Consider the following 23,267-nt stretch of genomic DNA (forward strand, 5'->3'; position numbering starts at 1 on the left):
GGTTCGAACCCGGCCGCGGCGGCCGCGTTTCGATGGAGGCGAAATGCAAAAAGGTACCCGTGTGCTGTGCGATGTCAGTGCATGTTCAAAATCATTCATTCATTAAAGTGCATCAGTAAAGATCATTAAAGTGCAGATTAAAGGCTTAAGGCAAGTGCAACAAACAAATGTAGCCGAAAACAATTCTGCCGACGAAATCATTTCTGAGCGAAATTGGAAGTCTTTCTTCTTTCACTCCTTTATCCCTTCCCTTACGCCTCGGTTCGGGTGTCCACCGTGATATGTGAAAGCTACTGCGTTATTTCCTTTCCTCAAAATCAATTCAATTTCAAATTTGAGCTCGAACAGTATAACTGAGAGCGAATACGGTACTGTACATAGTCTTGGAGGCCACGCAATGTTGCTGTAGGATTGCAAATTTGTCAAGAGATGGCGCTTGTTATCCTTTGTTTTTGTTTTTTTTTTGGGTTCCTGGATGCATGTGCGCCCCTACCTCTTCCAATAATTAATAGCTATCCCCCCCCCCCCCCCCCCCCGCGCCCCAGCACCTTTCGCTGTATGCATTAATCTCGCTTTCATTTGCAAACTATGTCGCAACATGGCACTAGTGTATAAATTTTGTCTGGTAAAAAAAAAAAGATCATTCCCCCATGCTAGCCCCAGACCTAAACCGGAAGTAACGTCACGTTATTAAAAATGCATGGATTCACCGGATTCACGTCTCGGAGCCTATCCGGACGGCGACCGCGTCACTGCGTCGTCGCGCGTTGCTACTGCAAAAATGATATCTGCTCCGTTCTGGACCTGCATCCTTTTTGCCTCATGAATGGTACACTTGTGAGGCAAGACAGGATGAATATGACTCACATTTTTGTGCAAACATCGCTGCATCTGGGCTCCAGCGGGGACCGCGCGGAACGGAACAACGGAACTGGGGAGAGTCAACGGTGCAGTGTTTTCTTCTTGAGGGAAGTGTCATTGCAGAAAGAGCGCCTAGTCCAATCTTCTGACGAAGTCTCAAGTTCATCTCATTGACACACTGCGGCCTCTAAGGGCTGGGCTGGAGCCCCGTGCTTTCGGGTTCCCGCAACTACGCTGTCCCATGGCGGTGCAGCGCAAGGTGTATTTTGTGCGGTGCCTGTTCGTCATTTCGGTGTTGGGAGCGGCGTGCCTGTTAAAATATGAGTACACGAACCTCAGCAGGGTTACGACAATGGAGAGCTTTCCGAAAGCAAAGACGCTGCAAAGCACCGGTCAACCCGAGCCCCAGCCCTCCTCTGGCGTCGTAGAGCGCCCTACGTAAGCTTGCCTGGATACGTCCGCTTGCTACTCTGCCTGCGTACTGCATGCCGCGGTTCAATAATTCGGTATCTCAGTTCAATATTCAGTTATCGGATGTCGTTTCAATATGACTGTTAAGTCGCTTTCCTTACTTCCAGGTTCAGAGCACGCACGCAAACCCAACTCTGCGTGCGTGATGTCTAGCGCTTCTGCGCGCAGCGAACGGGGTTAATTTTTTGTATCAAACAGAAACTTCGGCGTTGACGTAAATTTAGTGACCTTCTTTTTCATACTTGCTTTATTGCAATTGCATTCTTCTTGTGACATTTCGTGAGAACTTCAGTTGAAAGTAAAGACAGTCTGCGAGCTTGAAGTGGCTGTCATCATTGCTAGACTTCATTAGCATGACCGGAACGGTACCCTGGATTCCTTCGCTTGCCGTACTGTCAATGGCTTCGGTTTCTTGCATTTGTCTGTGCAGAAACCACTCACATGGGAGGTTGGAAATGGCGGTTTTCTGTTCTCTGGGTTCTTGTATGATTTAAAATGTTGTGTGTTGTATCGTGTTTGTTATCTCCTCCAGCCTTGGGAATGCACTAGAATTAACCGAGCAGCAGGCCTTACAATGTTAAAAATCTCATGGAGTGTCAGTAAAAAGCTGCCAATGCTACGGACACTTGCAACCTGACCCAGAGCGCACTCACATGCAGAGGTGTAGTATTATGCCAGGTCTTGTGTTCACCGCAGGCACTAAGCTGCCTGCATGGTGACTGATAAAACCGTGATGTCAAGTGCAAACATGAGATATAGGTTGTTTAAGCTGTAGCCCTTGGTCTCCGAGAGGCATACACTTAGTGCATGAAGCAGCTGCTGGCAATCAGTACTCTTGTAGAAGTCGTTAAGGAGAACAGGACAGTCATAGTTGTCATTGGGGACACTCTGAAGCTCTTCGGACGCTTGGCATGAGGGGCTGCCATGATGCCTGGCAGAAGAAAGACATAGGAGCCTTTTTCCATAGTGTGTACTGCTACTGTACTGCTTACTGTGAGCTGTGAACTGTCAGTGCAAACATGTTCGTTGCTCGAGATGCAGTAGCCAAGTGCACAGCTAGCCGGCACCTGGCCCTCAAGATAATCTGTGCATGCTCACTACAGTGCGCGCTGCATGATAAGCAGTACGTGCTGTGCTAAAAGTTTGGTTTTGGTTTTGTGGGGTTTAACGTCCCAAAGCGACTAAGGCTATGAGAGACGCCGTAGTGGAGGGCTCCGGACATTTCGACCACCTGGGGTTCTTTAACGTGCACTGACATCGCACAGTACACGGGCCTCTAGAATTTCGCCTTCATCGAAATTCTAGCTGCCGCGGCCGGGATCGAACCCGCGTCTTTTGGGTCAGCAGCCGAGCACCATAGCCACTGAGCCACCGCAGCGGCTTGTGCTAAAAGTCCCTATTGGTACTTGTACTAAGGGAGCGAGGGTGTGCTATGGCTGCTGAAGACATAGGCTGCACACTGACTGAGCACAGCCACATCCTTTGCATAAGTTGAGGCTCTTTGGCTGGGAAGAGCATATTTTGTTGGAAATCTATAGAGAAACATTGCTACCAATTGAGCACATTGGGCAGTACATCTACTAACATATGCATGCACTTGTTGGAAAGAAAGATGTCCACACCTCCAAGTAGAGAGGCTGGGTAGGAGATGGCCTGCGTTCGTGAGGCTGCCGTGAAGTCATGGCTGGGGAAATTGCAAATGAATACTACTTGTTCTTCGGCAGCTAGAATGATTGTGATGCACAGGAGACAACTTTAGAGGCATTTTTCATTCGCTTGTGTGTTGAAGCAGAGATATATGATGCTGAGATAGACATACTAACTTGTGATGTTTTGCTCCCACTGAGCAGCCTTGTTCACAATGAGTGTGAGCATTCAGGCAGGTATTTAAAAATGCTTAAACATGTGATGCAGGCCAGGGTCGTAGCCAGGGGGGGTGCTTATGGGGCTTCAGCCCCCCCTGAAATTTTTTCGAACTGTCACGCACCGCTGACCAAAACAACCATCGGCGCAGGAAGTCATTCTGAATTTTGTCACCTACAATGTCTTTTTCATACTAGAAAGGACATTTTGGCGTGAACATTGCTAACTCGTGTCAGATTTTGTGGCAACGCCCATGCACCTAGAGTCACGTAACGCAAGCATCAGTTAGCATCGTGATCAAAATTACCATGCGAATACGAAATTTTTGAGGACATCGATAACCGATCTTGATTGACCCTGCTTATTGAAAGCCCTGCCCACGCGGCGTTTCCCAAAATACACACTCGGATATTGGTTTTTTCAACTTGCGGCATCATTCGTGGCTTTCGTTTCTCCTTCTCTTTCCTTTTTTATCTAACTGCTTTTATTTTTTCTTTGAACCAAAGGAATACCATTCTCTAATTATGGGCACAGAATAATTGTCGCCGTGCAGGCAGTTAAAAAATACGTACTTTCGTATTGATTTCTGCATTGTTCCTCTATTATTCTAACCATATGGTGCTATCGCGACCCCAGCATGGCCCAAATACATATCGCGACTTCTGCTATCATAGTTTTGTTCTTGCCTAGATCGTCTGTCTTTCCGTGTGTCGAATTTACTATCTGTGACTGCGCAAGATTTTTATTTGCCTTGTTTGACGCAATATATAGAGTGACTTTTGCTTAGATACGTAGCTTTAATGGAGGCATACGTGTATTTAAATATCTTGTTGCGGGGTTTTGTGTATACATACTGTGACTTTGTTTCCATTGACACTTTTTTGTACTTTATCAAGTTGTATCTTCGCATTTCTAATGCTCCACTTTATCTTTACACTTCCAATGCATATTTTGCAGAACTCCTCGTTTATACAGTAGCAAACCGATTATTATTTCGGTTAACCTCCCTGCCTTTCCTCTTCTATATCCTCCTCCTCCTCGTTTATACATGTGCTCATTGTTGCGACTAAAATTTTGGTGCAATTACTCGCAATGCACGACCGGTGACAGCTGCTGCTGCGCAGTACACTGGAACGAAAAACAGCGTCATTGAGATTTTTTCCTGGCCGTTGCATATGTACAGAAATGTAAAGGTTCCTGAACGACAAAGATTCATTAAAATATTTGTCCTGTATACTTGCTAATTTCATGGCCTTGACGTTTTTCATATCAGCGGCATGCACTGCTTTGCGGGTTTCGGACGGATATAGTTCTAGACTTCGTGTGATATTTTCTTTACTTATTAAATACGCAAAAGCATGGAACTATTTGCATCAGTTATGTCTGCCATGGTTTTTATTCATTCATTCATTCATTCATTCTTTTTTATTTACACCAAAAAGATGTGGGTAGGCACCGGCAAAAAGCGAAAAAATTTTCGCTTGAAATGCGCCGTCGCCCCCCTGTACATGGCATACAGCGAAACAGCACACAAAGTAATCACATATCAATTCATACTCTGTTAGTTTGTAAATGAAAAACTATTAAGAAAACAAAAACAAAAATATACACATGGTACAGATCACTCTTCCACCATTCATTTACACTGACAAGTTATGAGAGGAACCTGGTTTTGATGGAACGCAAGCTGCATTTTTCCAATTGTACATTGCTGGTACAAAAGGTGTTTAAAAGTCGTGGCATAGTGGAACACAACATCTGGCAACCGAATTGAGTTCTAGAACTTGGAACGTGCCATACATACGAATACATTCTTTTATTTAAAAAAATACATATTTCACTTGTCTAGACAGTGCGTAGCGTTATCTAATACACAATGACATTGTCAATACGGCAATGCACTTTTATTCTTGCGTTTGATCCCTCCACGTATTCTATAAGGAGGCCGCGCTGCAACATGAGCCCCCCTCGAGCAAAATTTCTGGCTACGCCACTGATGCAGGCAGTGGGCACTAACACCATTGTGATTTGGTGCATAGGGTATAGCTTGTGTTGCAGGTGACTCCTCGTAAGGGTGCTGTGTCAGGGCTTCTCCAGATGTGTGTGGGACGCTAGAAGGGCTCAAGTGCAAACAGATGTCAAAATAGTCACCCAACATTTCATTCATTTATGTATTTGTTTAAGAATACTGCACTTGTCTCAGGAGGCTGTGGCTGGGGTTGGGACACGATACACATCAGATGTGCACAAAAGAATCACAAAACTACAAATAAAGAAGGGAAAAGCTGTACACAGCTACAAGTCAAAGTCAAAGTCATTTTATTCAGGCAGCAGTAATAGGTGCCTAGGAGGCAGACATAAAGGCAAATTAATGCCTGACTCAGTGTCGGCCCCCTTCCCCCCTTCCCAAACACATCACTCAACAGCAGGTACAGTCACATCGTTGAACAAAGTTTCGATCAACATAAAAGGAACACATTAATACAGCATGACATACAGGGCTAAGTCATACTGCGAGGAAACAAACAGCCAAAATAAATCGCATGCAGTAATAGGCAGAGAAAATAAACAAGCAGGAACAATAAAACATTCACAACAAAAACCATCTGGTGTCTACTTGGAACCCAGAAAAAAAAAGGAAATAGTCAAAATTGTGTGCTAAAAAAAAAATGTGTTAATGTTTCTTTTAAAGGCTAGAGCTGAAGAACTGTCAGTAATGATATTCATAACCATGGCGTGCTTATTCAAGAAGTCAGGAATCTGATATGTTAACTTTTGTGTTCCGTAGTTTGTACGAATCCTGTCTCTGTTATAAATGGTATGCCGGAGATTGTACATGTGTTCTTTATGAAGATATTTCTCTGTGAACGATGATGCATTCTGTTTGATTTGAGTGTATATAGCTACTGCTAGTTTTTTACATAGGATGTTTGTGATAGTCAGGCAAAATAAACAGACAGCAAAAATAAACATGGAATTAGCAAAGGTAACATGCAGTGCATTGGAATAGTGACAGTTGCTGAAAGCAAGTCTAGTAGTCTAATAAGCATATATCTTGCACTTGTGGGATAACTGTATTCGCACACCAAACAATTTTGGATTAAGCAATAATTTGCAAATATACATGCAAACTCTTCAGCATATAGCAAAGCAATACCTACAGCAAAACAAAATCAATGCTACAGTGCCAGAAACAATACATGAGGCCCAGTTGATATGCGTTAAGAGAAGGGCTATTTACAAGGTCACTGGGTGGCTCATTCCACTCTTAGAGCTTGGGACAAAATAGCTAACTTTAACGGCCTCTGTTAAATCTGTATCCTGTGAGCCACCGTGGTGGCTCAGTGGTTATGGTGCTCATGGTGGAAAAAAAACAGCGCAAACTAAGACAGAAAACACAGAAAAGAGGGGAGATGCTACAAGCGCTGACTCGCAACTAAGGTTTATTAGAAAGAACAGAACAGAATATATACAATAACCACCCACGACTGCGTACGTCATAACAGATTACGTGCAAGGCGTGAAAGATGATCTAAAAAGCAGTCGCGCCTTGCACACACACAGCTATTAGCGACGCGACTACAGCAGGGTTGGTTACGTTGAAGTTATAACAAAAAGGAGAGCCCACTGTACAAGAAATTAACTGTAGCAAAGCAGACATTTGGGCTAGTTGGTGTGAATTCATGGTGGAAAAAAACAGCGGAAACTAAGACAGAAAACACAGAAAAGAGGGGAGACACTACAAGCGCTGACCCGCAACTAAGGTTTATTAGAAAGAACAGAACAGAATATATACAGCTCTATATATATATAGCTCTGCTGCTGACCCGAAATACGTGGGTTCAATCCCAGTCATAGTGGTCGCATTTCAATGGCGGTGAAATGCTAGAGGCCCTTGTACTATGCGATGTAAATGGACGTTTGAGAACCTCAGGTGGTCGAAATTTCCGGAGCCCTCCACTACGGCGTCCCTCGTAGCGTGAGTCACTTTGGGATGTTAAAACGCATAAACCAAATAAACCCCTATACTCTGTGAGGTGTGTAGTGCGTTTAAATCTTGGGTGCCTGGTATTAGACAGGAACAAATATTTAGTGGCATTGTTTCGGAAATCATTGTTCAGTAAACCTGTGACCACTGTCCATACATGGACTGTCACTTCGTTTGACATGCTCTTTCGGTGTGTGCTCAGTGAGAGAGGCCTGCAATGTAGAGAGTTCGGCATCAGCCATGACTCTAGCCTTCCGCTCTGCACTAGGGGCAGTGGGGGAAGTGAGGAAGGACTATTGGGATGTGTAATGCTGTGGACAGAAGAGATGTGGATACCTACAAACACGTCAGCATATCTAGAGCCACATCAAACACATTGAGCGCCTGAAAACAGCCGCGAGCTGAGACCTGCGTTGCACCTGAAACGAAAAAGGAAGAAATGCTTGAAATGCCAGGATAAAATGAAACAACTCACGGAATTGCACTCGGGACCTGTTCTTTGTAAGAAGGAGGCACTCTTTTATGACTGATGGCGGTAGCATTAGTGAGGCTTTCCTACTGCAAGTGTTAGCATTTCAAGCATGTCTGACCATTTCTTGGATGTAAAGCATGCCAAGCGGTAGACTTTACTCTTTGGCACAGACACACAGGATGTTTTTTACATCTCATCTTGCTAGGGTTTAAGCGATTGGACTTAGTTGAACGTTGTTATTGTTCAGCCTTGAACTAATGGGCTGTCTAAGTATGGTACTATAAGCAGTGAAATATTAGTTTTTGTTACCTGTTGTAGTAGTTTTGCATACGAAAACTCAAATTAGGTGATACATTAGGGATGCTTGTGTCAGGAATAAAGCCTGTCTCTCTCAAGTTCAGCACCCTTTGTATAATGCCAGTGCAGGGGTCTTTATGAGTATTCTTGCTCTGTGAGTGATGGGAGATGTTGACTGTTGAGAAATGTGCAGCTACACAGTGCCACAATGTTGATGCCACAAGCAATTCATTGGAGTCATATTCAGTGCTTACACAAACTTCAGTGCAGAACATAGCCTCCGTACTTTGTCTCCATGACCTTCGAGCAAATTCTCTCTTTTCCAGCGAGCCCATCAAGCTGGTGGTGGTCACATGCAAGAGCCTGCTCAACATGACTCTTGTCAACCTCAAGTCCGCGGTGGCTTTTACGACAGTTCCTATTGAGCTCCTGCTGTTTGCCGATGATGAGAACAGGGAGCTTCTATTGAAAGCGGTTGGTGCATTTATCCTTCCGTACACTCCAGACTTGCCAAGCTGCCCATGTGTACACATTTGCTCAATTTTTTGCAGTCATTTAATATGCAAACCAGGACCCATGTTCTCACAGGCATCCCAAGAGGGTCAAAGCACTGGCCGATTTGCAAAAGTGGAAGCTATTATGACACTAAGCCGCTATGAAAAGCTCATTGCTGAAGTCATGCACTTTTTGTGCTGTGGGTATGAAAAACTTAAATCATGCCACAGCAGCATAAGTCACTTCTAGCATCAGAGCCCAGTTAAAATCAAAATCACTTCGTAATTGTTGTTTTGTTGATAAAATATGCCCAGGAATATATTTTTTCTCATCAGCCGAAAATCAAATTTTCGGTTGCTGTTTTTAGCGCAGATACAACACGGTTGCAGTAACGTCCAAGCTTCTTTGGTGTCTTGAGCAACTTTCTGGCTGGTTCTGGCTGGTTCAAAAATGCTCTCTGTTGCAGCAGACAACCACATTTTCATCTGCTGCTTAAAGAGATAACAATCCCTTGATCGATCAGATTTAGGACTTGGGCCCAGGAGTAATATGTACTGTGAGGGAGGGCCACGCGAATGAATACTGGCACACGAAACATGCTCTTGTTTTTGATTCTTTTTGAAGTGTGCGTACTTATTTCTTTGTCTTGTTTTGCATTCCAAATTCTGTGTTTATTTTCCTTTTCACAGCTAGCAATATTAATACTGCCGTGCTTCTTTGTACTCTTTGTTTGTTCACGCTGTTTGTAGTGTTTGTTCATTCAGCAAGTTGGTTTAACATTTTTCAAGAAAGTGCACCCGAGGATAAACTACACAAAGTGGAGAGAGACGCACAACACATGTGTTGGTGCAATAACAACTGATAGTTCATTTCCTGTTTGCACATTGCACAAACTAACTGACGGCAGGAAAGTCGTCAATGTCAAGAAAAGTAGCACAGTCATTCAGACCACACACACTTTGTGTGTTCACTTTGTATTCATTTTGGTTGTATGGTGAAGTACTTTTTGGTCGTGGACACAGCTTTGGCAGCGTTGACTGTTATGTATCAAACAGAGTATAATGATGTTAACCGCACCCTAGGCTTTCTAGTCCTTGCCCCTCCTTCTGCAAAACAACAAGTATATGTAACTCTCGTGAGGCTCAAACTAGAGTACAGCTGTGCATAACGGGGTTTTCATCATCATAACCTCATCACTATCACTGAATCGGTCAAGTCAGGCTTATCTTTTCTGCATACTACTGTGGTGCAAGTACTGCTAACCTGAAAGCAACAGCCAGTGTACCCAGCCTGCAAACGCGAGGCACTCTTGCCTTTTTCACAAATTGATCATGTGTTGTCTCCTAAGCAGCCTTTGATTGTGCGAAGTTATACAAATTTCAGCCCTCGTAGTTGCTTGGTAGTTGTAAAAATTTCGATAACAGTTTCCTGTGTTAACTTGTGTTCACTTCTTCATTTTATTTTTCTGTGCGTCACTCTTTGTGGGCAGATCTCTTCATGGCCTCCGAGCGTCTTGAAGCGTGTTCGATACCAGGTACAACCTGTGCAATTTCCTGAGCCAGATGCCAAAAAGTGGCGGACGCTGTTCAAGCCATGTGCCTCTCAACGCCTGTTTCTCCCCGTGAGTGACGAAATCTTTTCCATGTCGTTACCTTGATTTCCCTGAACTGCACTTAACAGAAGGCTCACAGGTACTACTTGCAACACTCTGCAAAGCTTACTGGAATTAAAATAGAGGAACATCTGTCGGAGGCATTTGTAGTACTCTGTGTGTTTTGGGAACATTCATTTACTTGCAGTTATATTTTTAACTGTGCAGAGCCTGGGATAGAATGGGTGCGACATGATAGCACTGTCATCAGCAGCTTTCTTGGGATTTGTGGCAGTGCAGAAGGTAGCAATGGAAGCAAAGAAGTAAATCTGATAAGTCGAAGTTTTTCTTCAAGGAATCAACAAGTAGAAGTGCAACATGATACTTCTTCTAGTTCGAACTAATTCTTGTGGCATTTAGAATGGACCAAATAATTGTTCGTAATGAAAGGGGGTTCGCGTACTAGTGACCTCAGCTATACAGTTCGCCAAAAAGCTGAGCGGACGGCAGCAAAATCACAGTCAGTCTACACAGCCAGAGAGCTGGAGCCGCGCGCGCCGGCACACTTCGTCGTCAACTTCTTCGTCTGCCATCGAGGCAACCTGATGCGCATTCATAATAGTTCAGGCGCGTTACTTGTAATTCACTACAATGGCCCCGGGATGGAAGAGGAGCCATCCTGGCGACCTATGGTGCTGGCAAGAGGAGCGGGTCGTAATAAGTCTTGAGGCGACTGACATGGACAAGCTCACGGCCGCGACGACGCAAGTCCGAAGAGGGTGTAAGCGGCTCTACAATATAATTAACAGGGGATGTTGATTCGACGACGCGGTAAGGGCCATGATGTTCTCTGCGAAATTTCGAAGACTGTCCTGGTGTAGTGGAGGGGACCCAAAGCCAAACTAATGAACCTGGAGAGAAAGCGTGCGCGGTTTGATGGGCATCGTGTTCATGCTTTCGGCGACCTTGGGAGTCCGAGGTGAAAGAACGGGCCAGTTGGCGACATTCCTCGGCGTGCTTGGCGAGTTCGGAAAGGGGCGTGCATTCGGAGGCGTCCGGAGTGTACGGCAAAACCGTGTCCATTGTGGAGGACGGCTCACGGCCATACAACAGGTAGAAAGGGGAAAATCCGGTGGTTGACTGGGTGGCGGTATTGTATGCGTACGTCACAAAAGGCAGCACAGAGTCCCAGTTAGACTGATCTGACGAGACGTACATGGTGAGCATATCGCCGAGAGTGCGATTAAAGCGCTCAGTCAGCCCGTTAGTTTGAGGGTGGTAGGCAGTGGTGGTCCGATGAATGATGCGACACTCTCTGAGGAGGGCTTCCACCACGTCCGAAAGAAAGACACGGCCTCGATCACTGAGCAACTCGCGCGGCGCACCATGGCGGAGAACAAAATTGTGCAGCAGGAAGTGGGCAACGTCACGAGCAGTGGCAGCGGGTAGTGCGGCGGTCTCTGCATATCGGGTTAGGTGGTCGACGCCAACAATTATCCAGCGGTTCCCAGATAACGTGTAGGGCAGCGGGCCGTAGAGGTCGACGCCAACACGATCGAATGGGCGAGCCGGGCACGGCAATGGCTGCAAGGGGCCGCTCGTACGTGGCGCGGGAGACTTGCGTCGCTGACAGGCGATGCAGGAGCGGACGTATTGGCGAATGTACCCGTACATGCCCCGCCAATAATAACGCTGAGATATTCTTTGAAACGTCTTCAACACACCGGCGTGGGCACATTGTGGGTCAGCGTGAAACGAGGCACAGATCTCAGAACGTAAATGGCGAGGTATCGCGAGGAGCCACCGTCGACCATCTTGCGTGTAGTTACGGCGGTAGAGCAGGCCATCACGGAACGCAAAATGTGGTGCCTGGCGGCGTAGAGTGCGCGAAGGCACAGCAGTGTGAGCGTTGGTCACGACGTCGATGATCGACGCAAGCCACGGGTCTTTGCGCTGTTCCGCAAGCATATCAGAGGCGGTAAGAGGCGAGAGGACGGGTTCAGGCACGGATGAGCATGCAGCGGCTGTGGGCAGAGGAGATCGAGATAGAGCGTCGGCGTCCATGTGCCTACGGCCAGAGCGATATACAACGCGGATGTCGAACTCCTGAAGGCGGAGAGCCCACCTGGCGAGGCGGCCGGCCGGGTCTTTAAGAGACGACAACCAGCAAAGCGCGTGATGGTCCGTGACGACATCAAACTGGCGGCCGTACAGATAGGGTCGAAATTTCATGAGTGCCCAGACGATCGCTAAACATCCCTTCTCCGTAACGGAATAGTTGCATTCAGCCTTGCTGAGCACCCGACTCGCATACGCCACGACGTATTCCTCATAACCATCTTTCCGCTGAGTCAGGACAGCTCCGAGGCCGACGCCACTTGCGTCAGTATGCACCTCGGTAGGGGCTCTCGGATCGTAGTGGCGAAGTATAGGCGGCGAGGTAAGAAGACGGCGCAGTGTGGTGAACGCGTCTTCGCATTCGGGGGACCAAGCGGACAGGTGATTGTCTGTTCCAAGCAGTTTCGTGAGTGGCGCAATGATCGACGCAAAATTGCGGACGAAGCGCCGAAAATAGGAGCACAGACCGATAAAGCTCCGAAGCTGCTTCATTGTTGTCGGCTTGGGAAACTCCGCAACAGCGCGAAGTTTGGCCGGGTCGGGGAGAACGCCTTCCTTAGATACAATGTGACCCAAGATGGTTAGCTGCCGGGCGCCGAAGTGGCACTTCTTCAGATTAAGCTGTAGGCCGGCGTCGGTGAGGCAAGTCAGAACCTGCTGCAGGCGCGTGAGGTGAGTGGAAAAATCTACCGAAAAGACAACGATATCGTCCAAGTAACAGAGGCACGTATGCCACTTCAGCTTCCGTAAGACGTTATCCATCATTCTTTCGAATGTAGCTGGCGCGTTGCACAGGCCGAATGGCATAACGGTGAACTCGTAAAGGCCGTCGGGGGTAACGAATGCGGTCTTCTCACGGTCATCGGCAGCCATCGGGACCTGCCAGTAGCCCGAACGCAAGTCAAGAGAGGAGAAGTATACGGCGCCTTGGAGGCAGTCAAGAGCGTCATCGATGCGGGGAAGCGGATAATTGTCTTTGTGGGTAATTTTGTTCAGTCGCCGGTAATCGACACAAAATCTGATAGAACCGTCTTTCTTCTTGACCAGCACCACCGGAGAAGACCAAGGGCTGTGAGAGGGACGGATGACGCCACGGTGCAGCATGTCTTCAACGTGCTCACTTATCACTTGACGCTCAGCCGCAGACACGCGATAGGGGCGCTGCCGAAAAGGCGGGTGGGAGCCGGTCTCAATGCGATGAGCCACGGTTGATGTACGGCCTAAAGGCTGATGGGCTGCATCGAAAGCGAAGCGGAAAGTGTGGAGAAGGGCTGAAAGCTGCTGACGATAGGTGGACGGAAGAGTATCGTCGATGGCGGCGCGGAAAAGTTCGTCAGGCTCAGGTTCAGTAGCGAGCTCGGAATGCATGGCGTTTAGAGAGGGACCGCTGGCTGCCTCGTGGACATTAAGGGCAGAGAGAAGGCAGACAGGTTGAATGCAGCCAGGGGACTCACCAGGTAGCAGGGTAAGGGCACACGAGGATGGATTGTAGAGCAGCATCTTCGTGACACCCCGCCGAACATCGAGGACAGCAGAAGGTAGCGGCAGGTTCTTCCGGCGTACAAAGGAAGCAGACGGCGTAAATAAAACGGTGTCATCCGACGCGGCACGGCACGACAGGGAAACAAGGGCAGATGCTCCCGGCGCTACTTCAACATCTTCAGCGATAGTGACCTTGAGTGGCAAGGGGGCAGAGGTTTCAGTAGTAAGCTCGTCAAACAAAGGGGAAAATTCAACTTCAGCGCGGGCGCAATCGATGACGGCGTTGTTGTGTGACAGAAAGTCCCACCCGAGAATTATGTCATGTGAGCATGAGGACAGCACCAACAATTCGACTGAATACAATATATCTTCAATGATGACTCGCGCTGTGCACGAGGCGAGAGGGGCAATGCACTGTTCACTAGCGGTGCGGAGCGAGAGACCCGTAAATGGCGTCGTGACTTTGCGCAAGCGGCGGCAGAGTTTTTCGTGAATCACTGATACTGAGGCACCCGTGTCGATAAGCGCATGTACCGGCAGTCCGTCGACGATGACCTGAAGAACGTTGCGTTGCGTTCACTACAGTAAGTATATTGACAGTGTAATGGGGCTCATATGAAGAGCACGCAAAATATTTCCATTGCGAAGCAAGTTTGTGTGACCCAGTAGGTAGCGTCGTTGATGACCTGCTATCGTAATGAGAAAAATTGGACCACATGATCGAATTGGTGCAGTTCCAAGCTGAAAGACGTCATAGAATCTCTGACAGCAAACGCAAGATTCTGGAAGGACCACATGACAGATGCCTGTGTACGACTGAATTCGAAGGTTTTTTTTTTAAGCATGGAATGCTTCAAGCAGCATACCTCGAAGCAGCGCTGAAATGTTCTCTCCTGTATGCATTTTTTGTTTGGTTTTTCTGATCTTTTCGCACATCTGTTTTATCAATGTTTTTTTAATGTTCTTTTAAGCTACATATTTTATTTCCTATGCTGTAAAGAAGCCAGTTACGAGGCAGCGCTCGTGTGTGCTCTTCCTTACATCCTTGGGATTACATCCTTACATCCACGGGATACTAAATATCAGGTCACATACATTGTCAGGGAAATGTGATGTGCAATCCGGAGAACCTGGCATCCTGAAAGTTCGCGCTCAAAAATTCATGCTTGTGTTGGCTTCCATTTGGTTCTTATCGTGTTGCAGAGTATGCTCCCGGAGGTGGATGCGGTCATCTATGTAGATGCTGACGTCCTCTTCTTGAGCCCCATCGAGAGGCTGTGGGAGCACTTTGCGTCCATGAACAGCTCGCACCTGGCAGCACTGGCACCTGAAAGTGAAGACTATGCCACCAACTGGTACCGACGCTTTGCCCGGCACCCCTTCTACCAGCCATTAGGTGAGAGCATCACAGACTGTTGCGGAACAAGTGTGGTGTGTGTCTGAAAAGGACATGCAGTGCACCAGATTCCTGAGTGAATAGCTGACAGTGTAGATTGAATAGCTGACAGCGTGTCCATGTAGGGGAGTGCATTGAAGTCCTGCACACATTCTTCTGTCAAGTTGCTCTGCAGAACTGTAGCGAACAATTCATGCCTCTTATAATGTAGGCTTGCAGATGACTCTTCTGCATGTACTTTGTTGTATGATATGCGCTTTGTATCAAGGGCGTCCGCAGAACTTTTTCCAGGGGGGTGCACCCGATGTCTGGGGATGAGGGAGGCGGTAGGTTTGTAGTTGTTTTCTGGTAGGGCATAAATAATATCCGCAATTCCAAGGGGGGGCAACCGCCCCCCCTTGCCCCCCCTTCCGGACGCCCATGCTTTGTATGCATGGACTATGCTTCCATGGGCTGTGTGGGTCCACACTAGCAGCAGTTGGTTGTGAATCTGCATTAAATCCCAGTTCCTATTTGCCACTTCACTTCATCGCCCAACAGTGGCACCATGGCACTGTCCATAGCACACGATCACCGATAGTCCATAGCTCACTGTCCATAGCACACGATCACACACAACCGGCCGCTATGACTACTTAAAATCAATTGACGTGGCAGATGGAATCTCATTGCCACACAGCCGGAAATGTCCTACCTCTACATGGTTGTTCGAAGCTGCCCCGGCGGCGCCACTACACCCCTTATGCTCCATGTGCTGTGGCTTGATGTTACCTGATGCCATGCAGCTTGCAGTTCTACCTCTAAGCCTTCACCGCCCTACCGCGGTCCTTCTTTCCCACTGGCCAGTGAAAGTTTGGGAGAGGAGTGTTACTTGAAGAGTGTGTGGGAAATAAAAAGTGGTTTCTAACTCAACATAGATACACGTATCTCTCAAATTCTTTACCCCAGTATATCGCAAAATCAAAGCACCTAAACAGCTGTGCTCAAATTTTGCATTGGGAAGCATCGTAACAGTCCTTAGAATTTTTTTTTTTTTTTTTTCTCATACATGACTACCTTTTGGATGGAAATTCACTCGTTTCAGCATAAACTTCGCTGCAATTCAAGAGGATGTTCGACTAAGCTTGCCAAGAATGGCAGCTACGAGAATTTCCTGCTTAAGTGCGCTCCAGCACCCTTTTTGATCGCAGATGAACGTGCAGAGTTGAGAATTCTCGAGAAAGGAAAAACAGTAGTGCCAAAAAACACACACACAGCTGAAGAACAACGTAGGACAAGCGCTTGTCCTACGTCGTTCTTCAGCTGTGTGTGTGTTTTTCGGCGCTACTGTTTTTCCTTTTTCGAGCACAATGAACCATCTAGCCCAAATAGAAGTTCTTCTAAACTATACATTGAGATTTCTCGTTCATGAAAACTTTATTGAATGTGCACTCATTAAGTTCGAAAAATTTTGAAAATTTTACCACCACTCGATTCAAACTCATGATGTCTGCACCGAAAAGGGCTTTGTGTTCATAGGTTTGAAAGGAATGACGGCGTAGCCTACCCTCTGGGATTCATGCTCAAAGAACTGTGTTGATGCACCACAGGTTACTTGCAAAATCAGGTGGTGATTGTGACGCCTATATTTTATTTTTTGGCCTTTTGCTGCCCTATAAAAGCTTTGTTTTCAGTTGATGTAGTGTCTTTCTTTGTCATTCAAATGCAGTAATGAGTCGATACAGGCCAACTTCAGTTTGTCCTCAGTCTCTCTTTAAATCATCAAAAAATCTAATGTATTGTCATCCTCACCATTACAATCTACCCCACTTAGTGGGGTCTTATTGCTAGGTTAATGCGCTTTCATGCAGCTGTCACTGCACAAAGACATCTCTCACACGATGTTTGTGCTCTGTGCTGGATGGTGCAGGTGTCAACTCTGGTGTGATGCTGATGAACCTGACACGCATGCGTGACTTTGGCTGGGAGAGTCGCCTGGGTCCTCTGCTACACAACTACAGCCGTGCCATCTCCTGGGGTGACCAGGATCTTCTCAACATTCTTTTCAGCGCTCATCCCGAGCGCCTGCTTTTGTTTCCGTGTCGGTGGAACTACCGGCCTGACCACTGCATGTACGGAGCCCACTGCACTGGTGGACCTCCAGCGGTGGTTCACGGGTCACGCAGGGCCTTTATCAAGGACTCGGAGCCGGCCTTCCGAGCCCTTTACCAAGCAATGGATCAGGTGAGGAAGGCACTGTAGATCTCACAGAAATTTCCTGCCCATTTTTCTTGCTTCCTCGTTGTTCAAACATTAATATAGGCATAAATTCAGGAAAAGGAATTGATAGAGACAGCAACGTGACGCAGGAAGATAGCAGTGAGGATTAGTCAACCAACTTTAGTATGTTCATTGATCTCACTAAATAGACATAGATGTACTGCAGAGTATGGATGACCGATGGTCTATCAAGGTAACAGAGTGGATTTCATTGGGAGGAAAAAGTAGCTCTGGGTGCTGGAAAGTGTAGTGGAGAATTGAGATCAGGACAGGGACAATTGGTACTTCATACTAGTTGATACTTCATGCTCACAGTACACAGCACGACAGCAAACACGGACAACAGGGAGAAACCACAAAGCACTGTTCAATACGAACTTCGAGAACTAAAAATGAACTTGCTCAAAACGAATTGCTGGGCTATTTGGTGTTTAAACAGCATGACAATGAGCATGCACAACAGAGAGGCACCACAGAGCGCTTTGTGGTGCTCCCTATTGCCCATGTTTGCTTTCGCACTCTGTGATTGTAAGCATTGGGACAAGACTTGGTCATGTGATGGACTTTTTGTTGTTTTTAAGCTGTGTTTAATGCTTCAAGGCATAAGAGGGGTTCGTTATAAGAATGCCAAAAGGCTTCTGAGTAAAGAAGTCCAGAAAAGACCAATTCAGGGGGTCCCTGTGTCCAAGCAGCATAGGACACCACACTGTCCAGTGATAGACCTGGTACTGCCAGGAGCCAAACTCTTGCTGGTCTCATTGTCGGTCTCAGTAAATGTCGTCTTCGACTGCTCAGGAGAGGCATGCAGGACACCTTAGGCAGGTAAACAAGCATCGGGATTCAGGCCACTGTCAAGTGACAGCCAGAGTTAGGGCAAACTCAAACTAAAGCTAAAAAAGAATGAGAGGTTGTCTGCCTAGAATGTTCACGATGAGAAGAACTGCACCTTGTTTATTTGCTGTTCTTCCCTTGTATAATAACCTCCAGCAAATGTTAGCATCTCATGCTAAATTCTGCGTCTGCAAATTGTGCCGAAATTGCAGTGTGGAATCAAGTCGCAGGACGTCAAGATAGTGAAAAGGTTGTTTCCATTGTACTTGTATATACTTGTTCACTGCATCTAAAAGCAAACCTCATATATTTCCATATGCACTGTTAGATTTGTAAATTTTTCTCTCTGTTAATGCTTATTTGGACTCATTATTTATTTTCTGCCATACTAGCCATTGCACTTGAGTATAAGTCGACTCCGGTTAAGGTGTACTCGGTTTAAGATGAATTCTCATATAAGATAATCGGTGTGAAACTGTTTGGTTGGTTTCCCATAGGACGCAAGTACGAAAAGAAAAAAAAAGAAATGCTTATGACCAACTGCTTCGCACGCGCTTTTGTTAAGACAAACTTGCTTCAAACGCGAACTATATGACCCCACGCAGCCCCGAACAGCGGCACTCACAGGACGTTTATGCGGCCCACTTGACGAAAGAAAAACTACATAAAATTCTCCCTCACAAGAATGCACACCCTAACAAGATAGCCTCCGTGCATCTTTGCACCGGAGTGCGAGGAAGCCGCCTTGTGGGAGCGCGCTTTATTGGAGAGGAGGGTTTTTTGTCTATGCACGTGCATCACATGCAGTGCATTGCTTCTGGCTTACAAAAAAGCGTGTTGGAATTTGTGTGTTTCCATCAGTTTGCGTTTGTGTGTGTTCTATCAAAGAAACTGAGCATATCCTCAGTTTCGGCCCTAACCACCCATTTTCTCTTTCCAGTATGAGCTCGGGGAAAGCTTGGAGGAAGGCTTCATTGCCCCACTCAGGCTGGGCCTGCAGGGAAGCCGCGACACACGCTGTAGGTCGGAGTTCCTCAAGCAGCTGGTCCACTGGGAGGTGGCAGCACGCATCGTCGATTACTCTGCAAACAGGACCAGACTGTTGCGGCTGCCAGCAAAGTGACCAAGCAGTTTCGTGGCTGTCCACTGAACACTTTATTGCGTTGACAAAGCCTGATGTCCTGAAAGACAAGAACCAACCATGTTAGGTCAGCACAGCCCATGGTGTCACAGGCTAGGCGCATTTTGCTTTGTGATAGATCTGGTGAGAATGTGTTCTGATGAGGGGTGAACTTCTCGTGACATTATGCCCGAGAAAAAGCATCAGCATGAAATGTAAGAGTAGGATCATACAGTAAAAGCTCGTTAATTCGACACTGACGGGACCGCGAAAAATTGTCGAATTATCCGAATGTCGAAATACTGAATGAACAGCAAAAGAAACAGTGTTCGCTGCAACAGGATATACCTTTATTTTGCAAAGAAATCTTACTGTTGTCTGCTTCTTCAAGCGAATTTTGAGCGACTACGATAGCTTTAACAGCTTCCAGGTGCTCCGCGGCACACGCACCATCAGGAATTTGTTCACAGAAGTCCTCCCGCGTGGACAAGGCTTCTGCGGCTTCTTTCACCATGCACTTCGGCATTTGGGGCAGCTGCTCACAATCGTCACCTTCCGACGAATTGTCGTTGGCAGTGCCTGTCACTTCTTCAATTATTTCATCCTCGGTCAGCTGACAGGACACAAAGTGCACGCTACCCACTCGAAAGCAACGCAGTAAACACGCTGGCAAAGCGCGCAGTTATCAAAAAAGGCGCCGCCTTACGGCTAAATAACCGCAATCATAGCAGCAAGAACACGCACGCGGAAACGGCGACATACGCCAAAACGACACTTGCTGTCGACAGCGTTCAGCGGACGCCACCAACACGACTGCTGCGACACAAAGCACAAAGAAAGACGCCAGCCGCTTCGGCCGCTGTTAACCTCGCTTCCCTCGCCCTCTCTCACACTGCTGATAACGATGACTATACGGATGGCCTATCAGCCATACAGTAGTGCTGCTCGTGGCAGTGTTTTTTTCTTTTTGCTCTCGGCGCACCGCCCTGGTGGGCTGCGGTCTGAAGTTGACGCACGACAAAATTTGTTGGAATTAACGCGAGTGTCGCCCCATAGACTCCTATGTATAATTGTAGGGACCTCGCGTGCGCGTCGAATTATTCGATTTCCGAATTAACGGGGGTCGAATGAACGAGCTTTCACTGTACTCTGTTGCTTGCAATTCACTGTGTAGACGGTGAGGCACATGTACATCGTTTTTCATTGTCATCATGCTGTATTGTGCTTGCCAGCTTAAGCTGAAACAGATGAGTGTCCAGCTGGCACTTGCTAGGCTATTTATCAGTGGTGGCCTGTGTCACCTGTGAAGCTATGTGCATGCGCTGTAGAACCTTTGCTGCTGCATTTCTTCGCATCCTGGAAGATCTCCTTGGTGCACTTGGCACATTCCTCTTCAGTAACGCTGTGCGTACTGAGGACGTATTGGGTAGCACGTCAACAGTAGCGCTTTTCTTGACGCTATCGTCTTGATTCAAGGCAGAAATGCTCTTTCGAACAAGTTTATTCACGTTGGTTTATGTGGCCGACAGTAAATACTATAAGATAAGTTATATGCGTGAGAGTATTGAGACAAATATATCAGTATTCATCAGTGTTCATTTTGAAACAAACATGAGTTCTGATGCTGTAAATTACAAATAAACGAGCCTCTAATAAGCACTGGTAGCAGAAAGATGAAATCAACTGAGAAGTGTGGATTCTTACTTCGTGTTGACGCAAATCATACATCTGGATACTGTGTGACCAGCTGCAAACATGTTCCTGGTGAAAGTGTTGCAAAGAGGCAATAAATTTCCCAAGGGAGAACCTCCAACATTTAATGTCAGAATCCTATTGACTAAGTGGAGCCCAGCTGTACTGCAGATCTGGGATTAAATGAGATGCCTTAGCACTTTGCACGTTTGGGAGGACTTCTGATAAGGTGCATCCTGTTATTTATAGGACTGCCTGATTGCACGGAACACAGAGTAAGATTATTAATCCATGAAAAGATAATGGTGCACTCATATCGTCGTAAATTATTATCGCCGCCGCGGTGGCTCAGCAGTTATGGTGCTCGGCTGCTGACCCGAAAGACGCAGGTTCGATCCCGGCCGCGGCGGCTAGAATTTCTTTGGAGGAGAAATTCTAGAGGCCCGTGTACTGTGCGATGTCAGTGCACGTTAAAGAACCCCAGGTGGTCGAAATTTCCGGAGCCCTCCACTACGGCGTCTCTCATAGCCTTAGTCGCTTTGGGACGTTAAACCCCATAAAACGAACGAACGAAACGAAATTATTATCAGATCATCAGCAATATGTGTAATAATGCACAATATGCGACACAAAGTAATGGTATAGTATAAGCCTATGCAACAACATTAGGTCAACAAGTAAGAGCTGGAAATGAGCAGATATGCAGTTCACAATTTGAATCAGTGATTTAATGCTAAAGTAAAGAAAAAATTGCCATGTGAACAGGCACTTCAGAAATCTGGTGTTGGCTCCAGGAGCTGTTCGAAAAATTATTTGTAGAATTTGCGAAAAGGAATTGCCAAACTATTTCATTATACTCTTTTGTAAATGCATTAGCAGAAAGTAGACTTGAAAGGGCTGGAGTGGAGAGAAGAAATAAAATGACCTCATATTGTGCACTGATCTCAGCATGGTACAGTATTTAGAGGTGTGAAGAGAGATAATATGTAGTGAGCAGAGAGTTGCAAACTCTACGATTACCTTGAATTTGAAAAGAGAAATAGGAAAAGGACCCGTGATTGTCTTTCCTTCACATTTCATGCCTGGCGTAGCCCATTTCTTCCTCTTGGCTTCGATTATGATGTTATAAAAAACTGGTATTAATGGACACCTTCATCTTATGAAACCTCACTATACGTCCAGGAATACCAATCATAGTCCTAAAATTCGTGAATATTGTCACGACTTGACGTACAGGCCGGCCGCAAGAGCAGATGAAAGCAACGGCACAAAAGCAGGCAGGTTCGCCAGCAGCAAGGTCGCCGTCAGCGCGCCTCGATCGCTCCTCGCATTTCTCTTCCAGTCGCTACAGTATCACGTGAGGACTGGCGCTTACGTAAATTCCTTCTTTGTGATATCGATTAGAGAGTGGAACTGGCTGAGTGAAACGCAAGTGTGCTGTGTCAAGTGCCGTGAGTAAAGAACGAATAAAGTAAAGAAAGAACGAAAGGAGGCAGAGATGTTAAAATTAGGATATGTTGCGTACGGACGTCCTTTTAGATTAATAAAACCATTATTTTGATATACAATCTCTGGCGCAGTACAATGAGTATGCTAATGACGTTCGGATGCCTTTCTAGATCGATAAGGAAAAGAGATTAGAATTTAATGTTGACTGGCTGAAAATAGATATGTGAGAGTGAGTAATAATGTTTTATCTCCAAAAGATATTCTGCCTTTGCTGAATGTCTCCAAAAGATATTCTGCCTTTGCTGAATGTCGAAGGATGTCGAATGAGTGAATTTTGAAATTTCGAGGTTTTTAACCTATGTTTTCGCTTCTGGGCCTCACCTTGAAATGAACACGTAGCATCCCCTTGACAAGTGGGATTCCCTGCATACCGCCTGCCTTGCGCTGCCAGCCATTTGCTAGCCAGCTCTATCTTTTACACTTGCAGTAAAACCCCGCTCCTTGTCACGTTTTTCACGGGACTGCGGAGAAATAAAGAAAAAGAAATGTACCAGCCGGGAAACATAGTAGCTGAACTCTTTGAAAAGTGAAGCAGCAGGAGGGAACTGTGCAGAAGTTTTTTTCAATCTTAGTGTGAAAAAAATCATACGCCGTTGTCTGCCGCTTTCTTTTTCATTTCCTGCAAGCACAACATATGCTTTTCTACAATGCCCGCATTTTTATGGATCTCAAGATCATCACTCTCGATCGGCACTTGTGATCAGTACGCATGTGCAGAAGGTCCTGCAATGGCTGTACATTCACCAGAGCAGCTGTCGACAGATGGGAGCAGTGATGGGGAGTGGATGATGCTATGACGCTGTGGGCCTCATCATCGGATTG

At 46.4% G+C, this 23,267-nt stretch overlaps 1 protein-coding gene across 1 annotated transcript; it reads left to right on the plus strand.

The window, feature by feature from the left end:
* The first annotated feature begins 715 nt into the window (after positions 1–715).
* LOC149365753 (glucoside xylosyltransferase 1-like) lies at positions 716–19,478 on the plus strand. The gene is made up of 6 exons (XM_089543552.1): positions 716–1,299; positions 8,279–8,426; positions 9,937–10,068; positions 14,842–15,034; positions 16,944–17,257; positions 19,065–19,478. Exons 1-6 carry the CDS (start codon positions 1,103–1,105, stop codon positions 19,245–19,247), a joined length of 1,167 nt encoding a protein of 388 aa, XP_089399678.1. The 5' UTR covers positions 716–1,102; the 3' UTR covers positions 19,248–19,478.
* The last annotated feature ends 3,789 nt before the right edge of the window (positions 19,479–23,267 follow it).

Source organism: Amblyomma mixtum, chromosome 1, assembly GCF_055824585.1.
Source record: "Amblyomma mixtum isolate Tamu chromosome 1, ASM5582458v1, whole genome shotgun sequence".
Lineage (NCBI taxonomy): Eukaryota > Metazoa > Arthropoda > Arachnida > Ixodida > Ixodidae > Amblyomma > Amblyomma mixtum.

What these genes read in the sequence shown, in the direction of transcription:
- LOC149365753 (XM_089543552.1), top strand. Translation starts at nt 1,103, where the DNA reads ATGGCGGTGCAGCGCAAGGTGTATTTTGTGCGGTGCCTGTTCGTCATT. An exon ending in GGCGTCGTAGAGCGCCCTAC is followed by an intron (nt 1,300 to 8,278) that starts GTAAGCTTGCCT and finishes TCTCTTTTCCAG; the next exon opens with CGAGCCCATCAAGCTGGTGG. An exon ending in CTCAACGCCTGTTTCTCCCC is followed by an intron (nt 10,069 to 14,841) that starts GTGAGTGACGAA and finishes ATCGTGTTGCAG; the next exon opens with AGTATGCTCCCGGAGGTGGA.